Raw genomic sequence first — 21,118 nt, 5'->3', positions numbered from 1 at the left:
GCCAGGGCGCTGTAGTCGGGTACAAATTTCCTATAATACCCTGCAGTCCCTAGGAAAGCTAGCACCTGAGTTTTGGTCCTTGGGGTAGGCCACTTTGCCACGGCCTCAATTTTGGCTGGCTCGGGTCTCTGCTGCCCACACCCCACTCGGTGCCCCAGATACTGCACTTCAGCCATCCCTATGTGGCACTTACTGGGCTTTAAGGTTAACCCTGCCTCCCCAATACAGTCTAAAATATCCCCTATATGGCGTAGGAGGTCTTCCCAGGTCTGGCTAAATATGGCTATGTCATCTAAGTAGGCACAGGCATACTCCTGAAAGCCGTCCAGTAGCCGATCTACCATCCGCTGAAAGGTAGCCGGAGCGTTTTTCATTCCGAAGGGCATGACCTTGAACTGATACAGGCCAAACGGAGTGACAAACGCCGACTTGGGGATGGCGTCATCGGCTAGGGGAATTTGCCAGTATCCCTTACACAAATCAATGGTAGTGAGATACTGGCCCCGTGCCATCTTATCTAACAGCTCGTCTATCCGGGGCATCGGGTAGGCATCAGACACCGTTTTGTCGTTTAGCCTCCGGTAGTCGACGCAGAACCGGGTTGTGCCGTCCTTTTTAGGTACCAGGACTACCGGCGATGCCCAGGGGCTGAGGGTTCGATAACCCCTCGCTGTAACATCTCGTCTAATTCTGTCTTCATATGGGTCCGGACTGACTCAGGGACCCGATAGGGAGCCTGTCGCATAGGTAGCTGTCCCGGGGTTTCAACTCGGTGGGTGGCCAGCGGAGTATACCCAGGTAAATTGGAGAAGGTAGCCCCTTTAGCTACAATCAGCGCTTGTACCTGTGCACGCTCTTGAGGGCTTAGCCGCTCCCCCAGCTGAACCCCCCGGGAGGGCTCTATTGGCTCTTCCGGTTCTAGCAAGTCAGGTAGGGGCAGATTCTCCTGATCATCTGAGGCGGAGGCACAGATCGCCGTCACATCCTCTATCCTCTCATGGTAGGGTTTGAGCATGTTCACGTGGAGCATGCGTCTCTTCCCTACCCTTGAGCAGGGGCCAATCACATAGGTGGTGTCGCATCTCTGCTCTACCACCTGATATGGGCCTTGCCAGATGGCCTGCAGCTTGTCTGTGCGGACGGGTTTTTAAATCAAAACCTTCTGCCCCACCTGAAAGCTGCGGTCTCTGGCTCCTCTTTCGTACCAGCGCCGCTGGCGTTGCTGGGCCGCCTGGAGGTTGGTGCGCACAGTCTGAGTCAGCGCCTCCAGGCGGTCCCGGAACTCCAGTACGTATGATACGATAGGGGTTCCGTCTGTATTACTCTCTCCCTCCCAGTGTTCCCTAATCAAGTTCAAGGGTCCCCGCACCCTCCTCCCAAACAGCAACTCAAACGGGGAGAATCCTGTTGACTCCTGGGGAACCTCTCTATATGCAAAGAGTAGGTGAGGTAGGAACCTCTCCAAGTCCTTGTGGGTCTCCCCAAATGTACGAAGCATCTGCTTCAGCGTACCGTTGAACCTCTCGCATAGTCCATTGGACTGGGGGTGGTAGGCGGAATTGACTATTGGCTTAATGCCACATACTTTCCACATATGTTGGGTGACCTCGGCAGTGAATTGGGTGCCCCGGTCAGATATTATTTCTTGGGGGAACCCTACTCTGGAGAATACCTTCATTAAGGCCTCAGCTACGGTTTCAGCATGAATGTTAGTGAGGGCTACAGCCTCGGGGTACCTGGTGGCGTAGTCCACTACAGTTAGGATATACTTTTTGCCAGAGGGGCTGGGCTTTGGCAGGGGCCCCACTATGTCTACGGCTACCCTGCTGAAGGGCTCTGCAATAATGGGTAGGGGACATAGCTTGGCTTTGTGGCGGTCCCCTCGTTTCCCTACTCGCTGGCAGACGTCACAGGAGGTGCAATACTGTCGCACGTCCTTAGAAATTCCGGGCCAGAAGAAAGCATGTGTTAGGCGATATCTGGTGCGGGTCATCCCTAGGTGTCCGGACAAGGGAATATCATGAGCGATCCTAAGTAGCTCCTGCCTATATTTCTGTGGTACCACTAACTGTTTGGTTGTCAGGGTGACGGACCCTCCCACTTCCCTCGCCGCAACGCGGTATAATAACCCTTTCTCCCACGTGTACCGCTCCCCCTCTAGCCCTGCCTGGTCAGTGTGTACCCGGTCCCTATATACTTGTAGGGTGGGGTCTGTCTTTACTTCTGTCGCAAAGGTAGTCGGGGTATCCCAGGACATGTGAGTCGTGTGGGGTTCATGGTCTCTTACCTGAGCCTCAGAGTGTATCGGTGGAGCCGTGGTGCGAGCCTGCTGCCGTGTAGTTACTGGATGGGCTTCCTGGTACGGAGCCTGGGGTATAAAAGCAGAAGTCATCTGGCCCAAGTCATTCCCCAGTACAACAATTGCGGGTAAATTTTGCATAAGCCCCACTTCCACAGTTCCCTCTCCCACACCCCAATCCAAATGTACCTTGGCAGTGGGTAGCCGGTATACTGCTCCCCCTGCCACCCGTACTGCCACTGATCCGCCAGTGTTGAACCTGGGACTAAATGTGGTGCAACCAAAGTTAGAGTGGCCCCCGAATCTCGGAGCCCTTGTACCTCCTTCCCTTCCAGGGTCACTAGCTGACGATGATGCTGCTGGTTGTCGGTGGCTCGGACCGACATCACCTCATGGAGTATTCCTAGAGGTTCCTCGGTCTGGGCGCTCAGCATTTCCTGGGTGGCTGGTGCTACTTGATAGTGATGCGCAGCAGCCCTTGGTGTTAAATTTTGTCGCACCTGGTTCCACGCTTGTCTGCTCCGGTTTTGCGTGCACTCTCGGGAAATATGTCCCCACTGTTTGCAGGTGTGACATTGGATGTTAGCCCGGCCATTGTATCGAGAGGGGGGTGGTGGATTATTTGGTGCGGGCCTGGACAGGGTTACTGTGGGGCCGGTAGGAGAAAAGTTACTGGGTGGCCCGGTAAGTCGAGGGAAAGTCTTACTTTGGAGTCCGTGATGCCTCCTGGCATCAAAATGTTGATCCGCTAGTCTAGCCGCTTCGGTTAGGGTGAGTGGTTTTCGATCTCTCACCCATTCTTGTGCTTCTGGGGACAAGCCATTAAAGAATTGCTCCAGCAGCATTAACTGCTGCAATTCTTCCATATTGGTAGCGTTGCTGGCTTGTATCCAGCCTTGTGATGCTTGATCCAGCTTGTGCGCCCACTCTGCATGGGAATCTTTCTCCGGTTAGCGCAAGCCCCTGAACTTGCGCCGGTACGCCTCTGGGGTAATGGCATACCTCTCCAAGATCGCTCTTTTTACTTTTGGGTAATCTTTGCTGTCCTCTCGGGGCACAGCGCGGTAGGCTTCGGCTGCCCTACCCGATAATTTGCCTGCCAGTAGGGGTACCCATACTGCGGGTTCCAAGTCGTGCAAATCACACAGCCTCTCGAAATCCTGTAAATACCCGTCAATCTCGTCCTTTTCTTCACAAAATGCTTTAAACGCGTGATGTGGGACTTTGGGTTTTACCTGTCCGTATATGGAGGCAGTAACAGACTCTGCCCTAGGCGGTGTCTCTGGTGTGCGGTTTGCCATCAGATAATCCTGCACATCTGACATCAGCACGGTCAATATTTCCAAGGGTACTGGCTGTGGCAGAAACACCATCCTGGTTCTCAGCTCTCTCTGGTATGGGGTCTCTTCCATGGCTGGTGGAGGTGTAGCGCTGCGAGCTCCGTCTCCCTCCATCAGTTCAGCGATCAGCACAGCTTTGGATTTGTTGCTGGCTATCTTACCCCTGGCTTCCAGTAGCTCCTTTAAAGTCTGCCGTTTCAGTACGGTATAATCAATCTCCATACGAATTGCCCTTGCTTTCCTCGTTCGGTAGTTTCAGTTTACACGAACACTGCTTTTCGGCTGTAAGGTTCGGATCCCGTCGCTTGCCACCAATTGTAACGGAACGCAGTATTATAGTCCACGATCTCCGTTGGTATCTTAGGTAATCCACAGTCAGAGTTAGAAAGCACGGCAATATCCCCAATCCTCCCAATAACCGGACGAGACACAGTTTGGGAGTCAACTAACTTGCTTTATTCACAGACTTCCATATTTATGCAGTTCCCCTTGCAAGGGGTTTCCTTACAGATGTTACAGGGGATTTCTCCCATCAGGCAGTGTAATTATCCCAACAGGCATTGCTGCACGAGAGGGATCCTCCCACTAAAATGGACGATTAAGTGGATTATCCCCTCGTGCAGCAAAACTGGCAATTCACATAGAAATCCATATTTCACATAATATTACTCGCTTTCATACGAATGACCATTCGGTAGATAGCTGGGGTCTGCGGGCACATTTAGTGAGAATACCGCTCAGATCCCAGCTAAACTAACCGAACGCCGCACAAAATACATTTAACCATCGAGTTCGGTTTGAAACTACCGAACATCGATGGGGAACAGAATGTGGTGAACGCGGAACTCCCGAACGCTCTGGAAGTCCAGTGGTGTTCGGATCATTGAGTAGCCGTTTTCAGTTCCAGGCTCTCGACGACCGAACACCGCTGCAGAGACAAAGGATCCAAGATGGCCGACCGCCGCATGGTCGGTAGACGAACGACGGCCACCTAGGAGAGCCTTCAATTACCGATTGCAACATTGTTGCAATCGGTTAATTAGTGCCACACGACTGTGAGTGTGTGGTCTACCTGGGGAGCCCGTATTCGTTTGGCGAACGGCCCGGATAGCCGTGTTTCGTCAAACGAAAGGTTTGCATGCTGGTAGCGTACGGCTGCCAGCATGCGAACGGTCATAATACAATACATACACAATCAAGGTATACAGTAACACATTCAGCCTACGGACAACCTTTGTTAAATATAGTCCAGAAGTGGCTAGGTTTGCCACAAACGGCTTATATTGCAAGCTAGAAAAGTGCAAGTTTGACCAGACTGAAATACAATTCCTTGGATATGTAATATCCCCTTCTGGCTTCAAAATGGGCCCACGCAAACTGGAGGCAGTATTGCAATGGCCGTTACCCAAAGGCCGTAAAGCTATACAACGCTTTATAGGATTTGCAAACTACTACCGCAGATTCATTAAACAATTTCCATCTGTGATAGCTCCTTTTCGGGTAAGGTTGGTGATAGGAGCTAACTGTGAAATTAAAATCTTAATTTGCTTCGGCACCTGTTCTGACACCCCCTGATCCTGCTAAACCTTTTATTTTGGAAGTGGATGCGTCAGAGACAGGAGTAGGAGTCATTCTGTCTCAACAAGAGAGAGTCCTGAAGCACCTTTACATCCCTGTGGGTTTTTCCTCTCGAAAACTGACTCTTGCTAAGAAAAATTATGACATTGGGAATAGGGAGTTACTGGCCATTGTTCTCGCTCTCAAAGAATGAAGGCATCTCTTAGAAGGCTCCAAAGAGCCACTTTATTTTTACCGACCACAAGAACTTTGCTTATATCGGGGATGCTAAGAGATTGTCCTCCAGACAGGCTAGATGGTCACTATTCCTCTCCCGTTTCAATTTTGTTATTACATACAGACCTGGTACCAAGAAAACAAAGGCTGATGCGCTGTCTAGACAGTTTGAGACAGATGAGGTTCCCGAGCAAGAGGTGTTCCCGATTGTACCTCCCGAGTGTCTTGTTGCTACAACGGTATCCAAAGTGTCTTCTCCACTCTTATGTGCCATAATAGCAGATCAAACTCAGGCACCCGTGGAGAGACCACTGGACAAACTGTTCGTTGCGCCAATATTAAGGACAAAAGTGCTTGGGTTATTTCATGATAATTTGACAGCCGGACATCCTGGGATACATAAAACCCTCTCTGCCATTTCTAGAAAATTTTTGGTGGCCGACGCTTAGGAGCAATGTCAAAGATTACGTAGGTGCATGTCGAATATGTGCAGTCTCTAAAGCCCCTCATAATTCTCCTCCTGGGTTGTTGCAGCCATTTCCAATACCAGACGCTCCATGGACCCAACTAGCCATGGATTTCATTGTGGATCTCCCCAATTCAAATGGGTATAACACTGTCCTCATGGTTGTTGATAGATTCTCCAAGATGGCAATTTTTTAAGAGGTATAAAATGCTCCATCTTCTCAAGATCTTGTCCAAATATTCTTGCGTGAAATCTTTCGGTTACATGGGGTACCGAAAAACATTGTTTCCGACAGAGGTACCCAATTTATTTCTAGGTTTTGGCATGCTTTCTGTAAGCAGTTGGGCATAGAACTTTCTTTTTCCTCTTCAGATCACCCTCAGACCAATGGTGCAGCGGAGAGGGCCAATCAGGCCTTAGAATCCAATTTATGTTGTTTTATTAATGTCAATCAGTCTGTAGCGGAGAGATGATTTCCTGAAGCTTAACTCCACTGGTATATTACAATAATGCAGGAACAAGTAGTAAATCCAAGAGGGTAACCAGCACATTCAGCAAGGCAAACCAATAATATCCCATCATCTTTCCCAATCACTGGATGACACACAGTATCAGGAGTAGATCTGAAGTTTAATGACACAATTCCTGCTTTTATGGGATTCTCCCCTGCAAGGGAGGTATCCACCATAATTACTACAGTAACCAATCACATAGAAGTTACCTCCCACACATCTCCTCCCCTTAGCTTAACAGTTAACATAATTAAAATGTACATACTTTTCCCCAATTCCTGGATGTACTCTAAATATGGTAGGTACACCTTTTAATGTGGTACCCCCTGGTAGCCCTGATCTGGGTGGGAAACATATTCAGAAATCACCCAGATCAGACCAGGGGTTCGGGAGTTATGAGGAAGCAAAGATTTGACTGACCGCATGGGTAAAGTAGCCGAAAATAGTTCCATGAGATTTCGCCCTGCGGTTGGTCTTTGTTCGTGCATCAAAAGTCCCGAAAGTCTATGCTATCCATGGTTAAGTTTACATTTGGATAAATCCCCTAGTTTGTGGGATTCATCCTACCGAACAACGGGCCGTTCGTGTGTTTCAATCGGCATTTTCTGAAGTCCTGGAGGTCTTAGCGGTGTTCGGTTAGTTGAGTGTCCGATTTGAGTTCCAGACACTCGACGACCAAACACCGCTGTTCGCGAGTTTGAGATGGCCGCCACCACGTGTTCGGCTGCCGAAATGGCGGCCACCCAGGGAATACATCAGAGCATTCGTGTGTTTAAACCAGGGGAATGGAGCGAGCATACAGGGAGGTAAATTACAACCACACTTCACACCAGGGTGGTCCGGTTGTTCGGTACTTTAGTTCGGATGGTGAATATAGCCGTTCACATGCAGACTTGTACATCTTTTTACCGAACAAAGTATGGCCACATAGGTTTGTATGCAATTCTGTATAATCCAGGCACAGGAAAAACTCTTAGGTTCCAACAATAAAAGGAAATATATTGGACAGCCGAAGGGGTTCTGCTACACAGTCAAACTGGTCTGAACTCCTGCTCATGGCTGAATTTGCAAGAAATAATGCGACTCATGAATCCTTCAATCATAGCCCCTTTTTTGTAAATAATGGTTATCACCCCACTGTATTTTTCGGGCAATGATATTCCTACTTTGGACGCCCGTTTAGCTTCTGTCCGAGAAACATGGGCTTCGGTGCCAATACGTTCCATGTGTCTTTGCTTAAGCCTCTCACTTGTAATCGTTACACGAAACTGGTTGCTCCTCCTCAGCCTTTGGTGGTTGGTGGGCAAGAGGAATACAAAGTTCGCTCTATATTGGATTCCAAGATTTCCAGAGGTGTTTTGTCTTATTTGGTTGACTAGAAGGGGTATAGCCTGGAGGAGCATAGCTGGGTTCATGCTGACCGGGTTCATGCTCCCCGTTTTGTCCAGTCGTTTCACAACCCTTTCCTCACAAGCCGGCTCCTTCACGCGCAGTTGTCGGTCTTCGAGTGGGGGGTACTGTCACAGCCCCCGGCTCGCCATGAGGCGCGTTCGCGCCCGACCAGCACGACCACGCCGACAGACTGAGCTTATCTGCTCAGCGGCGAGCCGGGAGCCGCTCCTCCAGATCTTCATGGCAGTTTGCACAGAAACAAGATGGCGCCAACCATGCGGTCATCGATGGTTCCGCCCCCCCAGGGTAATACAAACGTGCATGTGACGTCACGACGCCAACGCACACGCACGTTCTGGGGTCAGAGGTCACCCTCTGACCAATTGCAGTCTAGGAGGGATATATAAATCCCTGAAGCTTCCCAGATCTTTGCCCTGTCGTGGTTTCCTGTCCTGGTTCCCTAGAGTGAGTTTATTATTCCTGTTATTGCTATTCCCGGTATTTTGACCTTGGCTATTCCTGACTACTCTGATTTCTGGTTCCCCTGACTTGGCTTGTTTAATGGTATTGTGTATTTCTGGCTTCCTTGACCTCAGCTATCCCTTGACCATTCTCTGTCTTAACGTATTAGTCCAGCCATTCTAAGGACCGGTTTACGTTCAATCCTTTCTGTGCTTTCTATGTAGATTAAGCATGTCAAACTCGTGGCCCGCGGCTCACAAGGACCATCTTTGCGGCCTGGTGAGCCGCGAGTACATGCTGGTGTTATAGCAGAGTAGGCACCTGCTTTCTCCATATTGCAGGTGCCTACTCTGCTAAAACTTACCCGGCCGGGCAGCATGACCGCGAGGGAGCTCAGTGTCTGTCTGTCCGTGAGCATGTGTCTGTCTGTGAGTGTCTGTCTGTCCTTCTGGATTTACAGCTTCAATACACTGACCACCAACGGTCTAAATGAGGGGTTTACATTTACTCACTTCATTGAAAAATTAATTACACTGTGAGCATTATTTTTTACCATCAGTAATGCTTTTTTACTTACATGGTACATCTCCATCATCTTTGTAAATACTTTTGTTACATTTTGTATAACTTGGATCACATAAGTCTGTCCCTTTAAGAGTCGGGAGTCTTAGTGGCTGTTACCTTTAAGACATATGAGGATTAAATGCTGTCACTTTTATGACCTCTAATAGAACCCATTTTCTTTTCCTTCTTTTTATGTTTCATCATATTATTATCATCACCTTGGATGCAGATTTAAGTGAATGGGATTGTGTCACTCTATCCCATCTATCTTTACTGCATCCTTTTGTATGATTAAGGATTTATCCTCCCCTTTTTTGTTTGCATAATCTTTGGGTTCTTTGTAGCAAGTGCTTAGATGTTCAGACGCATTTGCATATCCTGTCAATCAGCCCTATGACGTACTCGGATGGGCGGCACTGAATTGAACGCCGTTTTCGGCGCGAACAGGTTTGCCGGCTCGTCGGGTATAAAAGAACCGGCAGGAGGACAGAACGACGCTTTTACCTCTGACGAAGGCGCATTTAGAAGCGCTGAAACGCGCGTTAGGTAGTCAAGTTAGTAGTGATTCCAGGTCGAGATTTCTTTAGTCTAGTTAGACTGGTCGCTTATTTTGTTTAATTTTAGGGTGTTTGGAGGTGTTACAAGAGGGGTGTTTGGGATTAGGTGTTCTTGTGGGCTACTGCATTAGCCGATTTTACTCTCCCTCGGCTCCAGGGGGGTGATCTTCTAGGCGCACACTGTATGGAAGTTAGGAGTTCTTAGCTGGCGATTTAGGTAGCCGAGTTTTACCCACTTCCTTAGCTCTATATAGGTGGTCTCCTGAAAGTACGCTGGATAGTAACTCCTAGGGAATAAGGTTTTGCTACATCTGTGCACCCTACAGGTGACTTATTATTATTTAAGCCTATATATTAGCTTGTGTAACGCAGCCTCTTTATTTTGTTATCTTCCCATTTGAGAGCTGTAGAGGGCAATTTTATTACCACTCTGACTCTCTCCCTCCACCTCCCCCTAGTCTTAGACCAGTTTGGACTTTAATTCTCCTCCTATAGGTGGTTTTCTTGGACGCAATTTGATTGATTTGTCTACAATTATTATTGTTCATTACCACAGTTATTTAGGAACCACTACTTATATTTTTATTTTTTTATTTTTTATTTATTTCTGTTTTCTTTGTTACACACATTATTATTATTATTATTTGTGCCCACACTGTTTTAGTGTATTTCCAATAAAGGTTATATTTTAACATTACTATTAGGAAGGGGTTTCCTACCTTGGTCGATCTAGAATTGAGATTAGGAGTTTCCTATCTCTCTCTTGATCTTCCTCCACTGTTCTCTTCTCTATTAAAACGTATGTAAAGGGTTACCCCCTTTCCCAGGATTCCCCAGACACACTTACAGGCGGGTTGCCTCAGGCAACTAGCTTGTTCGTTTTTTTTCTTTTTTTTTTTAACCCTTGAGGATTAACTTTAATTTATTTTTTAATCCTCAGGGGTTCAATTTATTTAATCAAATTAATTTAAATATTTTAACATTATATATTTTGCTAGCTGGGGTGGGTGGGAGTTATGGGAAATTGGGGGATTTACGGTTTGTGCTGCGTACTACTAGTTAGGGGTTAATGGTAAAAAAAAAAAAGTTTATAAAAGATTTTAAACGTGTAAAAAAGTTAAGAAAGTTTCAAAAATGTAATAAGTAAAAAAAAGTTTAATTTTTTTTTTAAAAGTTAAAAAAAAAAAAAAAAAACCAAACAAAAAAAAACACACCTGGAACAAACTAGAAAAAAAATGATCCCACGCTAAGGTTCACAATATGCCTTTTGAATTACCCCCGGGTGTATTCTTTAATAAATAGTATGTGTTTGTGGGGAAGTTTCAATAACCAACCATCTAAACTACTCCAAAATGGAACATGGACACAGCGTAAAACTTCAAAGTTAGAAAAAAACTGAATGGCTGCGTCTCAAATGTGCCCCTTCAACATCCACATATACCTGGCAAAGGTACATACGGGGGTATTGCTGTACTCAGACCACATAGCTGAGCAACATATGAAGTATTATACAGTCGTAGCACACATAAGGTTTGCAAAATATACTGTGCAAACTCACTTTGTGTGTCAAAAAGGCAGAAAAAAAAAACATATTCCATTTCAGTTTTTCCTAGTTTTAGTTTTTAAATACTTGTTTGTAATTGGTGGATCCGTTTTTTGGCGCTAATTTCAACCATTGTATATTCTTATACAGTTTCATGCCAGGTATACTGTTATACTACCATTTTAATAAAGCCTTAAAGGTGAAACGCACTAATGGTTTTCAATGGTGTTTTTTTTGGTTACCTTTTTTATAGGACCAGCTTTCTATTCATTTTATTGTATTTAATATACACTTTTTATTGTTACTTTTGATGGCTTTTTTATTGTATCCTGATTGAAGAAATCCATAGGTGGGGGATCATTCCACCAGTGCTGTGTTAATAGAGCAGTATTCTCTCCTCTACACTTGTGAGTATATTTTATTTTATCGATTTTATTTATTTTTTCCAACTGAGAGCACTATTGCCGTTTTTTATATATATTGTGGAGTACGACGTAAACAAGGCCGGACCGACGGACATACTTCTCCAGTATATCCCTTAGCGGGGATCACACCGCTAAATGCCCTCCATCCTAGAGCTGGCCTAAGCTCCTCCAAATGTGAGTGTACTATCCTTTTATTTATTTTAGGATTTTACAATACTTTACTATTGGCAGTTTGTCGTGTTTTATTCTTGTCTTCACAACCCGGACGGATCAACTCCTTAGGATTGTACACATACTCTATTCAGCTATAACAGTGAGACGTTTTATTTATTTTTACTCTACTGAACATTTTACTATTTGGATGGACTTTGTTTTATTATATTTTTTTCTGTTTAAATAGAGACTTTTTTTATCGATTATATAGGCCTACTTGTTGTCTATTCATTTAGACCATTTGGTCTGGTTTTTACTGTATAGGCTACTGTATTTTAGCGCAGCCCTTACCCACTTTTACCATGCATGTAAAAATGAAGTTTTTGCCCTTACCACAAACATTGACATAAATTGGTGAAAAAATGGTGACAAGTTAAGGCACAATATACACCATATAAGATACCGTGGGGTGTCTGCATTATCAAATGAAAGCCCTTTGTGGGGTTATTTGAACAGTCACACTGCTATCATACCCTAAAATGAGACATAGGCCCGTCTAATCCATCTCCACGAAAATTCGAACTATAGAAACTAAAATAGCATGGTCGCTTATTTGGCATTGTAGCTTCACAGAATAGGGGCAAAGGTATACAATGGGGTATCGTTTTACTCAGCAGATGTAGCTGAGCACAATATGGGGTTCTGTGCAGGAATAGCACACACCAGCTTTACGAAATACACATTACAAAAACCTTGTTATATGTGAATATGCCAAAATAGAGAAAAAACACAATTTTACTCCAATATTTAGCAGAGATTGGCGATGAAATGGCTACGCAAAAAGTGTCAAACTAACCTTAGGTAAATAGCCTGTGATGTCTACTTTATATAAATATATACTTTTGTTTCCTGTAATGGGTATTAAACTTCCAAGACAAACATACCAACTTCTAATTAAAATGTTATTTTAGTCCTGTGACCTGTAACTTTCAAAATAAGCTGAAATCCTGTACATAATATGTACTCTATAAATCAACACACAAATTCATTTATTTGGAATTACTTTTTCTAAGCTGGACATATTATGCACACGCAATTATTGCCAAAACCGTGAGGGAACTGTGTTTTTTTTGGTTTTTCTCCAATGTATCTATGTATATGTGACATCAAATTAAAGGATCACTATAGTGTCAGGAAAACAAATCGGTTTTCCTGACACTATAGTACCCTGAGGGTGCCCCCACCCTCAGGGTCCCCCTCCCGTGGTGCTAAAGGGGTTAAAACCGCTTCAGTTATTCATCTTATTCCACCGCCGGGCTCCCTTACCTCTCCTCCCCCGCTGACGTCAGGTCTCCTCAATGCTTTCCTATGGACGCTCTGCGTGATGGAGGCATAATATGCCTCCAGAGTCGCAGATGCGCCGCTAGTGGCTGCCCGGAAGATAGCCACTAGATGCTGGCTTAACCCCAAATGTAAACATAGCCGTTTCTCTGAAACGGCTATGTTTACAGCAGGCAGGGTTAATCCTAGAGGGGCCTGGCACCCAGACCACTTCATTGAGCTGAAGTGGTCTGGGTGACTATATAGTGTCCCTTTAACCCCTTAAGGACACATGACATGTCTGACACATCATGATTCCCTTTTATTCCAGAAGTTTGGTCCTTAAGGGGTTAAAGCCCTGTGCCCTCTAAAAAACGGTATATAATGTGTTGGTGCAATAAATAACAGAGATGCAAATTGTGTTTGAACACAAACAGCAAAACAATGCAAAAATGGCTTGTGTCCTTAAGGGGTTAACATCCTAATCTCCCATCCGGCCCCTAATCTCCCTACTACCTCTCCATACTGCACCTTAAAGGGACACTATAGTCACCTGAACAACTTTAGCTTAATGAAGCAGTTTTGGTGTATAGAAAATGCCCCTGCAGCCTCACTGCTCAATCCTCTGCCATTTAGGAGTTAAATCCCTTTGTTTATGATCCCTAGTCACACCTCCCTGCATGTGACTTGCACAGCCTTCCATAAACACTTCCTGTAAAGAGAGCCCTATTTAGGCTTTCTTTATTGCAAGTTCTGTTTAACCCCTTAAGGACACATGACATGTGTGACATGTCATGATTCCCTTTTATTCCAGAAGTTTGGTCCTTAAGGGGTTAATTAAGATTTTCTTATCCCCTGCTATGTTAATAGCTTGCTAGACCCTGCAAGAGCCTCCTGTATGTGAATAAAGTTCAATTTAGAGATTGAGATACAATTATTTAAGGTAAATTACATCTGTTTGAAAGTGAAACCAGTTTTTTTTCATGCAGGCTCTGTCAATCATAGCCAGGGGAGGTGTGGCTAGGGCTGCATAAACAGAAACAAAGTGATTTAACTCCTAAATGGCAGTGAATTGAGCAATGAAATTGCAGGGGAATGATCTATACACTAAAACTGCTTTATTTAGCTAAAGTAATTTAGGTGACTATAGTGTTCCTTTAACCTCCTAATCTCCCATCCGGCCCCTAATCTTCCCATTATTTCTCCATACTGCACCTTAAAGGGAAACTATAGTGCCAGGCACCATAGCTTCCCTCTCTGTCAAGGTGCTGAATGGGTTAATGCCTCCTAATGCCTCTCCATACTGCATATTAACCTGCTAATCACGCATCCGGCTCCTAATCTCAGTAATACCCCTCTATTATATATGTGCATTTGTTTCCTTCTGAATTGAATTTAGCCGAATTTCAGAATTCACCAGCTTCCAAATTCGGCAAAATCCAAAACGAACTAAAAATAAATAAATTCGAAACGAATGAAAAGTTATTTTGGATCCATTCGTTTTCATGAGGAACTGAAACGGCAGAATAAAGAAAATGGCTTTGTTCCCCTTGTTTGTTAGTGCTGTCTGTGGAGCGGAGGATAGGAGTGCACGCAGACAGCACCGTTTTTGGGTTACTTCTGATAAATACGAGATTTACATTAAGCAGATTTCAATAGACAGCAGAACTGAAACTGACGGAGGTGCAAATTCATTTGAAATCAGCAGACTTGCTTTGTATGGTAAGCCGAGTGTGTAACCAGGAAAGTTACATTCAGATATTCTCTGTGCCGGGGATGTTACTTCTGCCCAATTTAATGGCACTAATTTTATTACATTTACAGAATCAACCCTGCCGAGAATTGAACCTGTGACTCCAAGTGTTGACCAGATTCTACTGATGAAGTTTCTCACAGGCCTGAATGGCTCAAAACAGCTTAATGTGATAAGTGAAAGGCATTGAGATGTTCAATATATAAACACACTACACACACTGTACAAACCTGAGGGCAGAGGGAAGCAGAAAATCTAACAGACGAAACGGTCAAAAAGCGGAATGCATTGGATATTACCGAGACTGCCATCCTCAACGAATACACAGCGCCACCCTGTGGGGTAAATGGCAATGCATGATTCACATGTATATACAAATAAATGTCATCGTAAAGTGTTTTTAAGACTTTGGCACATATTTTAAATGCAAAAAAGGGACACTCTGGGCTCCCACACACGTTAGATGCACTGTGTAGGTTAGGTTACAGTTAGTTATACTGGGTGGGTTTATATTATTAAAGGGACACTCCGGGCTCCCACACACGTTAGATGCACTGTGTAGGTTAGGTTACAGTTAGTAATACTGGGTGGGTTTATATTATTAAAGGGACACTCCAGGCTCCCACACACGTTAGATGCACTGTGTAGGTTAGGTTACAGTTAGTAATACTGGGTGGGTTTATATTATTAAAGGGACACTCCAGGCTCCCACATACATTAGGTGCACTGTGTAGGTTAGGTTACAATTAGTTATACTGGGTGGGTTTATATTATTAAAGCGACACTCCAGGCTCCCACACACGTTAGATGCACTGTGTAGGTTAGGTTACAGTTAGTTATACTGGGTGGGTTTATATTATTAAAGGGACACTCCAGGCTCCCACACACGTTAGATGCACTGTGTAGGTTAGGTTACAGTTAGTAATACTGGGTGGGTTTATATTATTAAAGGGACACTCCGGGCTCCCACACACGTTAGATGCACTGTGTAGGTTAGGTTACAGTTAGTTATACTGGGTGGGTTTATATTATTAAAGGGACACTCCAGGCTCCCACACACGTTAGGTGCACTGTGTAGGTTAGGTTACAGTTAGTTATACTGGGTGGGTTTATATTATTAAAGGGACACTCCGGGCTCCCACACACGTTAGATGCACTGTGTAGGTTAGGTTACAGTTAGTAATACTGGGTGGGTTTATATTATTAAAGGGACACTCCAGGCTCCCACACACGTTAGATGCACTGTGTAGGTTAGGTTACAGTTAGTAATACTGGGTGGGTTTATATTATTAAAGGGACACTCCAGGCTCCCACATACATTAGGTGCACTGTGTAGGTTAGGTTACAATTAGTTATACTGGGTGGGTTTATATTATTAAAGCGACACTCCAGGCTCCCACACACGTTAGATGCACTGTGTAGGTTAGGTTACAGTTAGTTATACTGGGTGGGTTTATATTATTAAAGGGACACTCCAGGCTCCCACACACGTTAGATGCACTGTGTAGGTTAGGTTACAGTTAGTAATACTGGGTGGGTTTATATTATTAAAGGGACACTCCGGGCTCCCACACACGTTAGATGCACTGTGTAGGTTAGGTTACAGTTAGTAATACTGGGTGGGTTTATATTATTAAAGGGACACTCCAGGCTCCCACACACGTTAGATGCACTGTGTAGGTTAGGTTACAGTTAGTAATACTGGGTGGGTTTATATTATTAAAGGGACACTCCAGGCTCCCACATACATTAGGTGCACTGTGTAGGTTAGGTTACAATTAGTTATACTGGGTGGGTTTATATTATTAAAGCGACACTCCAGGCTCCCACACACGTTAGATGCACTGTGTAGGTTAGGTTACAGTTAGTTATACTGGGTGGGTTTATATTATTAAAGGGACACTCCAGGCTCCCACACACGTTAGATGCACTGTGTAGGTTAGGTTACAGTTAGTAATACTGGGTGGGTTTATATTATTAAAGGGACACTCCAGGCTCCCACACACGTTAGATGCACTGTGTAGGTTAGGTTACAGTTAGTTATAGTGGGTGGGTTTATATCATTAAAGGGACACTCCAGGCTCCCCCACACGTTAGATGCATTGTGTAGGTTAGGTTACAGTTAGTTATACTGGGTGGGTTTATATTATTAAAGGGACACACCAGGCTCCCACACACGTTAGGTGCACTGTGTAGGTTAGGTTACAGTTAGTTATACTGGGTGGGTTTATATTATAAAGGGACACTCCAGGCTCCCACACACGTTAGGTGCACTGTGTAGGTTAGGTTACAGTTAGTTATACTGGGTGGGTTTATATTATTAAAGGGACACTCCAGGCTCCCACACACGTTAGGTGCATTGTGTAGGTTAGGTTACAGTTAGTTATAGTGGGTGGGTTTATATCATTAAAGGGACACTCCAGGCTCCCCCACACGTTAGATGCATTGTGTAGGTTAGGTTACAGTTAGTTATACTGGGTGGGTTTATATTATTAAAGGGACACACCAGGCTCCCACACACGTTAGGTGCACTGTGTAGGTTAGGTTACAGTTAGTTATACTGGGTGGGTTTATATTATTAAAGCGACACTCCAGGCTCCCACACACGTTAGATGCACTGTGTAGGTTAGGTTACAGTTAGTTATACTGGGTGGGTTTATATTATTAAAGGGACACTCCAGGCTCCCACACACGTTAGATGCACTGTGTAGGTTAGGTTACAGTTAGTAATACTGGGTGGGTTTATATTATTAAAGGGACACTCCAGGCTCCCACACACGTTAGATGCACTGTGTAGGTTAGGTTACAGTTAGTTATAGTGGGTGGGTTTATATCATTAAAGGGACACTCCAGGCTCCCCCACACGTTAGATGCATTGTGTAGGTTAGGTTACAGTTAGTTATACTGGGTGGGTTTATATTATTAAAGGGACACACCAGGCTCCCACACACGTTAGGTGCACTGTGTAGGTTAGGTTACAGTTAGTTATACTGGGTGGGTTTATATTATAAAGGGACACTCCAGGCTCCCACACACGTTAGGTGCACTGTGTAGGTTAGGTTACAGTTAGTTATACTGGGTGGGTTTATATTATTAAAGGGACACTCCAGGCTCCCACACACGTTAGGTGCATTGTGTAGGTTAGGTTACAGTTAGTTATAGTGGGTGGGTTTATATCATTAAAGGGACACTCCAGGCTCCCCCACACGTTAGATGCATTGTGTAGGTTAGGTTACAGTTAGTTATACTGGGTGGGTTTATATTATTAAAGGGACACACCAGGCTCCCACACACGTTAGGTGCACTGTGTAGGTTAGGTTACAGTTAGTTATACTGGGTGGGTTTATATTATAAAGGGACACTCCAGGCTCCCACACACGTTAGGTGCACTGTGTAGGTTAGGTTACAGTTAGTTATACTGGGTGGGTTTATATTATTAAAGGGACACTCCAGGCTCCCACACACGTTAGGTGCATTGTGTAGGTTAGGTTACAGTTAGTTATACTGGGTGGGTTTATATTATTAAAGGGACACTCCAGGCTCCCACACACGTTAGATGCACTGTGTAGGTTAGGTTACAGTTAGTTATACTGGGTGGGTTTATATTATTAAAGGGACACTCCAGGCTCCCACACACGTTAGGTGCATTGTGTAGGTTAGGTTACAGTTAGTTATACTGGGTGGGTTTATATTATTAAAGGGACACTCCAGGCTCCCACACACGTTAGATGCACTGTGTAGGTTAGGTTACAGTTATACTGGGTGGGTTTATATTATTAAAGGGACACTCCAGGCTCCCACACACGTTAGGTGCATTGTGTAGGTTAGGTTACAGTTAGTTATACTGGGTGGGTTTATATTATTAAAGGGACACTCCAGGCTCCCACACACGTTAGATGCACTGTGTAGGTTAGGTTACAGTTATACTGGGTGGGTTTATATTATTAAAGGGACACTCCAGGCTCCCACACACGTTAGATGCACTGTGTAGGTTAGGTTACAGTTATACTGGGTGGGTTTATATTATTAAAGGGACACTCCAGGCTCCCACACGTTAGACGCACTGTGTAGCTTAGGTTACAGTTATACTGGGTGGGTTTTGTTTAGGGTTTAGTTGCCTTGTGTAGCAAACTTACCCCTTTAAGAGAGTTTGTCATGAGCTTTTGGAGGGGCTTGCTTGCCCGCCTCCTGCCATGTGACTATGGCCCTGGGGGTATTGCCCTTTAAAGACAGTACTTGGGCATATTGTAGTGTACTGCACCGTTTCTGGCCCTTTAAGTACTTTAGGAAAAGACCTGCAGCTTTGTTATGGCACTTCGGATGCCATTTTAGTTTAATCGCACGTGGTCAGCAGTGTTTTGCCGTCGATTTAATGGAACTTAAATCGGCTACTCGACGGCATGAACACCGCTGAAGTTTACCTTCTCATCCACTTTGACTAAAGTCTAAGTGCGTTCGACAAAACGCCAGGTTATGCTGTACTATTTGCACGAACGGCCCCATTCGTGCATTCGAATGAGACTTAGACATTTTTCTTGTGTGAAATTGACCAACCGCAGAAAAGGACTCCCGACTAACTTTTGAACTACTGTATGTGTATATTTCAAGTGTGCTGATTCTGAAAATGTATGTTTTATGTGAATGGCATGTATATTTTGGAAGTTATTAATATTTTTTAAAAACTGTATATTTTCTGCCTGTGATAATTAAGTTAGTCTAGTGTGTTGAGATAATTGTATCACAGGCAGAGGGGAGGATTTCTGATGTCATGAATGGGAGTGTTTAGCTGTGTTGTAACGTATTGATTGGTTGTTCTTCAAAACCATGTGGGCAGTCCTGTGTGTGTGAGAATGTGCATAAAAGCAGAGTGTTTGATTAAAAGTTGAAGTTCTGCTCCTGATACTGTGTGTCGTCCAGTCATTGGGAAAGGTGATGGGATATTATTGGATTGTCTTACTGATCGTGCCTGCTACTCTATGGGATTTACTACTTGTTCCTTAGCCACACGTGGACTACCAGCGAAATAGTCTGTGAGAGACCGGCGTTCCGCTACACATTGGGATTGCATTGTTCGGTTAATTTGTAATTTGGATATATTTTGGTTTTGGAAATTGGATAATCACCTGATTGGCCGAAATTCAGTGAAACTGGAGTTGGTAAGAAAATCTCCAAGTCTTACATAGTTACATATCTGAAAAGAGACTTGCGTCCATCAAGTTCAGCCTTCCTCACATATGCTTTTGCTGTTGATCCAAAAGAAGGCAAAAAACCCAGTCTGAAGCGCTTCCAATTTGCAACAAACTAGGAAAAAATTCCTTCTTGACCCCAAAATAGCAGTCAGATGTCTCCTTGGATCAAACAGGTATTTCCCCACTAATTATAAATTATATCCCTGTATGTTATGTTTTTGCAAGTATTTATCCAATTGCTGTTTAAACCTCTGTATGGACTCTGACAAAACCACCTCTTCAGGCAGAGAATTCCATATCCTTATTGCTCTTACTGTATAAAAACCTTTTCTTTGCCTTAGATGAAATCTCCTTTCTTCAAGCCTAAATGTGTGACCTTGTGTCCTATATATAGCCCTGTTTATGAATAGATTTCCAGATAATGGTTTGTACTGGCCCCGAATATATTTGTATAATGTTATCATATCCCCTCTCAGGCGCTGTTTTTCCAAACTGAAGAGATTTAAATTTTTTAACCTTTCTTCATAACTAAAATGCTCCATTCCTTTTATCAATTTTGTAGCTCGTCTCTGCACTTTTTCTAGTGCCATGATATCTTTCTTTAGAACAGGTGCCCAACATTGCACAGCATATTCAAGGTGTGGTCTTACCAGCGATTTATAAAGAGGCAAAATTATATTTTCATCTCGAGAATTTATGCCCCTATTTATACATGACAAAACCTTACTGGCCTTAGCAACGGCAGATTGACATTGCATATTGCTACCTAATTTGTTGTCTATAACAATTCCCAAATCCTTCTCGTGTGTGGTTATCCCTAATTCACTTCCATTTAGGGTGTAAATTGCTTGTGCATTCTTAACCCCGAAGTGCAGAACTTTGCATTTTTCTACGTTAAATTTCATCTGTCATTTTAGTGCCCAGTCCCCCAATCTATCCAAATCCCTCTGCAGCAATGCAATATCCTGCTCACATTTTATTACTTTACAAAGTTTTGTGTCATCTGCAAACACTGATACATGGCTTTTAATGCCTATTTCAATATAATTTATAAATATGTTAAATAGAAGCGGTCCCAAAACAAAACCCTGAGGGACACCACTTACTACTTTTGTCCAGCTTGAAAATTTACCATTAATGACAACTCGCTGTACTCTATCCTTAAGCCAATGTTCTACCCAAGAACAAGAATATTCATCTAGACCAATTTCTTTTAGTTTGAAGACTAACCTATTGTAAGGAACCGTATCAAATGCCTTGGCAAAATCCAAGTAGATCACATCCACTGCAACACCCTGATCTATATTTCTACTTACTTCTTCGTAGAATGAAATTAGGTTAGTTTGACA

General features: G+C 44.1%; 1 protein-coding gene across 1 annotated transcript in view; it reads right to left on the bottom strand.

Annotated features, from left to right (window-relative positions):
* MRPL2 (mitochondrial ribosomal protein L2) overlaps nt 1-21,118 on the bottom strand; it is a 55,381-nt gene that overhangs the window by 23,516 nt on the left and 10,747 nt on the right. Inside the window, exon 2 of the mRNA XM_063444215.1 lies at nt 14,811-14,915. Coding sequence (XP_063300285.1) covers nt 14,811-14,891 — 81 coding nt within the window. The 5' untranslated portion in view covers nt 14,892-14,915. The remainder of the gene's footprint in view (nt 1-14,810; nt 14,916-21,118) is intronic.

Source organism: Pelobates fuscus, chromosome 2, assembly GCF_036172605.1.
Source record: "Pelobates fuscus isolate aPelFus1 chromosome 2, aPelFus1.pri, whole genome shotgun sequence".
NCBI classification, from domain to species: Eukaryota; Metazoa; Chordata; class Amphibia; order Anura; family Pelobatidae; genus Pelobates; species Pelobates fuscus.
Note: the sequence above shows the minus strand (reverse complement) of the source record. Positions and strands in the feature narration are given on the sequence as shown.